At 43.6% G+C, this 8,285-nt stretch overlaps 2 protein-coding genes across 7 annotated transcripts in view; one reads left to right on the plus strand and one right to left on the minus strand.

Moving 5' to 3' along the window:
- KDM2A (lysine demethylase 2A) overlaps positions 1 to 4,744 on the minus strand; it is a 70,600-nt gene extending 65,856 nt beyond the window's left edge. For 2 of the 6 annotated variants that reach the window (XM_077320928.1, XM_077320934.1), the window contains exons 1-3: positions 4,647 to 4,744; positions 3,797 to 3,824; positions 1,049 to 1,153 (exon numbers count right to left, since the gene is read on the minus strand). In XM_077320928.1, coding sequence (XP_077177043.1) covers positions 1,049 to 1,153; positions 3,797 to 3,824; positions 4,647 to 4,666 — 153 coding nt within the window. In that variant the 5' untranslated portion in view covers positions 4,667 to 4,744. The remainder of the gene's footprint in view (positions 1 to 1,048; positions 1,154 to 3,796; positions 3,825 to 4,646) is intronic. The other 4 variants (XM_077320929.1, XM_077320930.1, XM_077320931.1 and 1 more) reach the window with 4 other exon arrangements.
- The window catches only part of LOC143829679 (proto-oncogene Mas-like), a 40,425-nt gene continuing 36,161 nt past the window's right edge, over positions 4,022 to 8,285 (plus strand). The window contains exon 1 of the mRNA XM_077320936.1: positions 4,022 to 4,094. The gene's annotated coding sequence lies outside the window, so the exon portion shown is untranslated. The remainder of the gene's footprint in view (positions 4,095 to 8,285) is intronic.

The raw sequence follows: 8,285 nt of genomic DNA on the forward strand, positions 1-8,285 counted from the left end.
TTGGGGCCAAAGTTAACATCTGTCATGGCCCCACCCACTCACTGGTCCATCTATTATATATTGACCACTTCCAAATCATCTTGAATTTCTGTGAGGATTCAATACTAATACATAAATGCTGCTGTTTTTAACCTGTTTTAACTTGTTATTGTTTAAAATTAATTTTAAATCTAAGATTATTGTATTATATATTTTATGTCCCTGTACACTGCCCTGAGCAAGCTTGCTGGGAGGGTGTTCTAATAAACATAAATGTTGAGGTGACTCCCTGGAAGAAGAGCATTTTTATGACTTTGTGCCAGTCACCAAACTTGTTTCTGTGCATCTCTGATTTAATGAAAATTATAAAATGTATGGAAAAGTCTTTAGGATAATGAAAAACCAAGCCCGCTGCCACTTTTGACACTACCACCCTCAAATAACAGAGAACTGGTACAAACAATGGAACACTGCAAGTACGCTTTATAGCCTACTTCCAGCATGAAAAGTTGATGCACAGTACATCACTGAAAAAGCACATTACAACAGTCTAGCTTTAAGTTATGGACAAGATTCTTGATAGGTCCATGGTGGAGAAGAACGGTCACAGTCTTCTTAACAAATGTAAGTAATGAAAGTATTCTAGCCATCACCACGACCTAGCTTTCTAGGTACATTCAAGGCTATAAATCTAAGTAGAAAGGCAGCTGGCCACTATCTATTCTGCCCTACTTTTCTTCCCAGATTCAACAATCATCACTACCTTCATATCTGTATTCCACACCACTGTGAATTCTTTACAATGAAAAGTAGTGTGTAAGCTAATTTACATGATAAGCTATAGCCACTGGAGGCTAAAGATTACAAAACTTGAAAATGGCCATATTAATAATCACTGGGAGAAAAACATATTGCAATGTTATAAAGTTTGAGTCCAGTGGCACCTCAAACTTTGTCCTGCCACTTCAAACCAAAATGGCTACTCACCTGAATCCATATTGCAACAAACTTTTTAAAAACATTTGAAATTACTCTAAAGGGTCTATGAGAAATAAGATTGCATACTGACCAGTCTTTTGCTATAACGGATCCGTTCTTCTTCAGGCTCCATCTCAGACTCCTCTGATGAGAGTGAGAAGGAGATATCGGAACTGCTGTCGTCTTCTTCCTCCTCCTCAAAAATCAGAACACAGCAAATTTAAAAAACTTCAATTTATATTTAGAATGTTATCCCTTTTTTTCAGCATGAGGTCCTCAAAGGGATCCACATTTTTAAAAGCTAACATTTTTTAAACTTTTTGATTACCTGCCTAGTATTTCCTTGCTTTTACCTACAGCCAGTAAGAAAATAATTATAATTTGACAAAGACTATGAAATGAAACATGGATTTCCAATTTTAGAAACTTGATCAAGCTATTACTACTGATATGGATTTGAAGCCTTAAGTAAGGCTTTCCAAATAAAAGGACCTCAATAAGTTAGAGAAGGCAATGCAAGTCACAGCTTGGCCCTTCCAAAATGGAATCAAACCCAAAATCTTCATGCTTAAACACAGTAATATTTCTACAGTTCACCTACTGCCCACATATAAATACATGTATTGGGCTTTAATGCAGAATGTTTTAGGTTTTGTATAGTTTGAAATGAATTAAAATGATAAAAAACATACTCATATTTATAAGCAAATATCTGTTGGAATTTTCCCAGGAAGCATTTCAAAACAATTATAAATGTCATGATACCATTGTGGCCAGACTCACATCTCATAGTTTACCACACTGTAGTCCCATAACAAAGTAACACTCCCAACATTTTATACAGCAGTTTGGTTCTGTTTGGTTAAATCAAATTATGCAATCTATTGTTTGGTTGTATACTTTTAAGGAACATCTATTACTTCAACATAGCCGCAGAAGTCTACATAGTGCTTAAAGACTGCAAAACATTTCATTGAATACATTATCCCAGGCCCATATAACTAGTGACCTACCACAGCCAATGTAGTCTGCCATCATAGCAGCCCATTAGAAGCCAATAAACATCTTTTTTCCCCCTGATCCATTATGTATAACAAAAGCAAGAAGTTCATCAAGAAACTGGCTGACCATGTCTGAGGAAGTGTGCATGCACATGAAAGCTCATGCCTTGAATAAGTCTTCGTTGGTGCTATTGGACTCAAATTTTGTTCACCATGATCAGGCCTTCTGCAGACCTATCTTACTTCCTAAGCCTATTTTGATCAAAACCAAATGTTAAACACCACCTACAACAAAATAAAGAGCTAGTATCACTCAGCCCAATATGATTGTAAGTCAAAGAACTGTCCATCCATCTCCATTATCAGACTGTATTATCACTGTCATGGCATGTTACACATACCAGTTTGGCAGAGTTTGCTAAAGTTAAAAAGGAGAGGAAAAGGGGTGCACAGAACTGGTCATTTACAACTGATTGGGAGTGTAACATTTTAAAAGCCAGTGAAGGCACTAAGATGATGGACAAAGGGCAAGATGGACAAGAAGACTAGCTAGCTGAACAGGCATAAGTTACTGTAGTGGTGCATCCTATCCCTCATGGAGTACTGAGTGTGACCTCAATATGGTACCAACTTGAAATGAAGGGGTACAAATATTTTAGTAGTGTTTTAAGATACCACAGCTGAAGTGTTCAAGAAGTCTGCATGTAGCAGGATTTAGTCAAGGAACAAATTAGCATAGAACCCTGGTACAGAACTTGTCTGTACTAAATAACAAGCAAGTATAAGCCACAGGCTACACAGTAGTTCAAGGGTATCCAAACTGTGGCTCTCCAGATGTCCATGGACTACTATTACCATGAACCCCTGCCAATGCATCATGCTGGCAGGAGTTCATGCTAATTATAGTCCATGGACATCTGGAGAGCCACAAGTTGCAGTAGACTGTTTTAGGCTACAGCAGGCTTTCTCAACAGGGTTTCTTGATGGCCTCAGAAAGGTTTCCCCGATTGGGTGGGGGTTAATTTTTATATAGTTCTTTAATGCTGACACTTCCCTCCCTATATAGCCAATGATAGGTCTAGAATGGGTGGAAAGGGAGCTGAGTCATAAAAATCCCTGCTGGCTGAAGCTTGTTGCGTGTGGTAGTGACTGGAATCCAGAGAGGTAAGTAATCTAATTTTAACTTAACTGGGGGATAGCAGGGAGTGATGGAGCAGAAGATTCCTGCCCCAGCCCTGTTCCTGGCACAGTGAAGGAGGCTGCTGGACTATTTCTGGTGTTAGGGTGGCAGGTGAGATGGAGCTTCCAGTGGGAGTGTCTGGGTGATGTCACTTCTGATGACATGTGACTTCCAGGGGCATGGCAGGGAGGTGTGGCCTGTAGACATCACTTCCAGGGTTTAAAGCCTGAAGGATGTTTCAGGGGGTTATCAATGGTAAAACATTTGAGAAAGCCTTAAAGCTAAATCAGAACTAGTTAAAGGTTCTATATGTTTGTCTCTCTATCGTAAGTACACAACAGTAAGAAGGGATTGGGTAAGGTGAAGAAAAGTAAGAAGTAAGTAAGGTGAAGACTCCCACATCTCCTGACCAACCTTCTCCTTCCAAATAATCCCAGAAGTCTTAAAGAACTGCAAAGTGAAAAAAACTGAACCACATGCAAGCCTGACTCCATTTCAACAGAAGAGGCATGAAGCAGAACCAACAGAAACTTTCTTTCTACACTTTGAGTGGGAGAATACCAGTTTGTCATTACATAAACATAGCAAGACACCCAAACTTTCAACAAGGTACAATACATTATTTTACAAAGGGACAGAACATAAAGTCAAGTCTTACCAGGTCTCTGGCTTTCCTCTGCCCTTTTCTAAGGACAAAAAAGAGAGTTGGAAAACAAATTAATTCCCAAGTGTGTTTGTCTTCGGCCTGAATGCTGGAGAGCTTTCGTATCCAAACGAGGCAGCAAGCAACAAAAAACCCCAATCCCATCGGAGGAGGGGGAAACGGGAAGGGGTTGTCAGGTGAGTCGTGGGCTTGCCTACAGTGTTTCAGTGACACTCAGAAGGGCATCAGGGGAAAGAGGGTGCCCTGGAAACGATCGCCGTTCTCACTTCACTTCACTGTAACCTCCAAAAAGGTAAACTCAGCACAACAACTCCTCGATGGGGAACGCAACTCTCACTGTCCTTACAGAAACTCTCTACCACTCGGGTTGTTTTTTTCTTAATTTAAATAAACAGCATCCGTTCCACCTCAGTAACTCCAGAGCCCTCTCCTCACTTCAGACCAGTCCAACCAGTACATTCAACCCTCGCAGTACCTCAAGTTGCCTTTCTAGCACACACCCCTCAGACCTTTACCTTAGCCCACTCGGCTTACCTCAAATGCCACCACTACCCACGGCAGCCCCCCCTTCATCCGGGCTCACAAACGCCAGCCCCACTCTCGTCCCACACAACATCCACCCCGAACTCCCACCCCAGCCTGAGTCTTGATGCCTCCAGCTCTAACACCCCCCGGGACACAGGCACAGGCTCTCACTGCACTGGGCCAGCAAGCTCTCTCCCACCGATTCCCAGTGGCGAGGATGGGGAATTCAGTGCCGCCCCGCTTAGACCCTTGCCCCGCAGGCACCCGCCCGCCGCTACCGCTCATTGCCACCCCGCCACCCCCAGACTCTTCCCCTCACATAGAAGCAGCCGCCGCCATTTTGAACCCGTCAGACTCTCACATACACACATACTCGGCCGCCATACTGCGCCTGCGCCGCGTAACCCTCTCTCGCCGACCCCCCCTCCCAACAGGCAAGGCGCTCCCATGCGCAGGCGTGTTTTCCCCCACCCAGTCACAAACCCTTCTCAACTACGCACGCGCACAACCCGAAGCCATTTTAGTGTGAAGCGCCGGAGACGCATGCGCATTTACTTAGTCCACTTTAGGGTTAGACCCTAGTCTTACGTAAAATTCTGGTTCTCTGAGATGAGCGTGGTTTCAGACGCATGCGCAGTACTCTCAAAGCTAAAGAATCGGTGGCTGTCGTTTTCATGTGTTTAAACTGGATTCGGGCTATTGATCTCATTAGGACTAATCCGGAGTAAATCGTTTAAAAATAAACTTTTAGTGGCTTAGTCCCCCGCAGTTTCTTTTATGTAGAGAATCTTCATTTCCTTGACTTCTAGAGGAAAGCTTTGGTCCCGCTCAAGGCCCATTTAGCAAGATGTGGTTTTTGGAACGTCTCATGCTTAGAATACCCCGATGTCTTTTTCACTTTCTTTACTGTTTTGGAATCGGTGGGTTGTTGGGTTTTATTAATCTTAGCAGGGCTTCGTTTCGACTGGCGAGAGAACGGAACGGAAGAATATCATTCTATCCATTTAGTCTAGCATAGATTGACTCTGGGACCACATCAACCACGCGCACGGTTCACTGAGAGTGACACAGAATCTGTGCCTCAAATTTGGACAGCAGAGGGAGCAACAAAAATAGCCGGGCGATTCTAATCTGAGGACTTTTTCTGTGCTGTGGAAATTATCCAAGCTGCAATCTTAAAACAAGAACTGATCTGTATGCAAGTTTAGGAACGAGCTGTGAAACCGGGTTGCTGGGTTTGTCGATGTTTAGATAAGTCTCTCAAAGACATCGTATGAGCCTCACTTTTCATTACAAAATCCGACACGGGCAATAAACAAGTTTTCGTTAGTTTGATTAAATTTACAAGGCTTTAAATAGATAGAAACAACTTGGCAGGGAGGGGTCAGAGTTTTGAAACTATTTGTCCCTTAATTTAAATGTCAGTAGAGCTTGGAGTGGGTAAAGGGTGGCCATATACCTTTGTTTTGTCAAGCAATCCTTTCTTATGCATAGTTATGCAGAAGTAAATGACACTTAGGACTTACTCCAGAGTAAACACACGATCGTGCTGCTTTTTCTTTTTTAACAAATCCTATTTTCTGTTGTTGAAGCCTGCTGCTTTAGATACGGGAGATCTGCTTTAGATACAGGAGAATAACCAGAGTGACTGCTTTACTATCCTGATTCTGAAAACATTATTATGTAGAATATAAAGTTATACTGCAGTCTATGAGACTTACTTATAAGTAAATGTATTAATGCTCAATATTTGGCCAATATTAACATAGCCATTTTAGCCAAATTAATTGTTTTAAAAGTACATTTCCAGTACAGATAAGCAGCTTGTTGGGGTATAGTCAAACTCCATACAATGATTCCTCTTTGGTGAAATGCAATTGAATTTGGGCTGTCCTGGGTCCATAAATGTAAACAAAAATAAGAATAATAAAAATAACACATTTATAATTTTGCACATTACTTCAGAAGATCACTTAAAAATTATGTTGACTGTTAAAGTGAATCTGGAATGAGTCTACCTGAGTATATTTTATTATGGAAGCAATCCACAAAGAATAATAAAATGGGCAGACTTCTGAAGCACCCCGATCCTTAAGTGAAATTTTATTGCATTGAAATTCATATATTAGGATGTACTCTTTGAGGCCTCTTGTCATGATAACCCTTTATATTTAAATTGGCTCTCCTTGGCGTATGTTCCCAAACGAACATGTTGCTTTTACTCTATATTGTGCCTTGCCACAACCACCTTAAGTTTATCTTTAAGGTTACACAAGATTCCTGTTGTTCCTTTTTCTTTTTAAAGGGTATTTGACTTTGGAAGGGGAATCCCAAGTTACTTAAGAGTCAATTGAACTTTAACTGAATCATGGCACAGCATCTGGAGGGTTTCTTTTGTTCTCAAGCATTCATGTCCTCTGTTTGCCAAGCTATGTCAGAAATTGAATCTTGCATCCTCTTTGTTCCCCACCTCTAATTACTATACCTGAAGAAAACCACTATACGATTTGAAAGTTGGCAGCTTGTAAGCAGCCTGTTTCAATAAAACACACTATATTGATAATATTTAGTTTTTACAAATGGGAGGTGCTAAATCCTCAGGTAGTGCTGCCTCCCCCTTTATTTTGCTTTTGTGTTGTATTGACTGGTCTTTCTTAGCAGCAAAGGAAAGGCATTCTGAACATGCCTAAAAACACCAATCTTTATTGCTACTTTTTAATGTTGCTGTGGCTTCTGCTCTGAAAACAAGTTTCAGGACTGAATCCAGTCCCCCCCCCCCCCTTAAGCTCAATACTATATTTTTAGCAGCATTGGTACCTCTTCTCATCAGCCTATTTAGTGTGGAAAGTGTTTGTTCAACATTTCTGAATACAAAGCAACAAGAACAGCTTACCTTGTATTAAAGCAGCCTTTCTGAATCTTTTTACCATTGAGAAACCTCTAAAACAGTCTTCAAGCTTCGAGAAACCCCAGAAGTAGAGCAATGGTGCAGAATAGCTGTGTATATGACTACCTAGGGCTCATCCCCTTTCCATCTGGAGGGGGGGGGGTTAGGTCAACATGACAATTTAAAGCCTGCAGAAAGGCACACCACCATTGGCCCAGATCCAGAGTACATCTTTTCAACCACCCTTACCAGCAGCTACCCCATGGCTCTGAATCCTACCCCAGCTAGGGGCAGCCTTTAGAGTGACAACTGCGGTAATACACGGGACTACCCCAGAAGGAGGTGTCTTCCCCGCATATTGTGAGAAATGCTTTCTACTTATGCATTTGGTACATATGGATTCTTCGTCAGGAAAAAATACACCTATCTTTAACCGCTCCTAGCGGAACGGATTAAATAAGGCAGTAAGGGCCCCGAGGGCAGCCCTGTCCGGGGTGAGGAAGGGTGCTGACAGGCCCCTTCCCCCGGACTGACAATCGGAGGGCCCAATCGGCAGGCGCAAAGCGCCTGCTGATTGGGCCCTCCGATTGTCAGTCCGGCGACAAGGGACCAATTGCAATTGGTCCCTTGCCACAGGACTGATGACTTAAGAGGCGTAAAGCGCCTCCTGATCCGCCCCCCTCCGACTGCGCTCGCATGCGGCTGGCCACCGGCATTCCCTGGCTCGCCGTCGACAGGGCAGGTCGCAAAATCAAGAGGGCCCAGCTGCTGACTACTGGACTCCTCGCCGCTGTCACCCATCACCCGCCACCCGCCACCACAAGACGCGGACGCATCGCCGCTGCCGCTGGCCGCCCCCACCGGCCGCCCCCGCCGCACACAGCGCTGCTCACCCACTGGCACACTCAGCCAGGAGCGGCCGGCAGCGCCCCGTCTTGGAGTGGCTGCGGCACCCACCCCACCCACCCGCCGGCCGAAACTCGGGGGCCCGCACCGGAGGACCCACGCCCAGCCCAGCAGCTGCCCCCTGCCCTCCGGCCTACCTGCAGCCAGTTCCTCCTTTGCCCTCGC

The sequence above is a fragment of the Paroedura picta genome, chromosome 2, assembly GCF_049243985.1.
Source record: "Paroedura picta isolate Pp20150507F chromosome 2, Ppicta_v3.0, whole genome shotgun sequence".
Lineage (NCBI taxonomy): Eukaryota > Metazoa > Chordata > Lepidosauria > Squamata > Gekkonidae > Paroedura > Paroedura picta.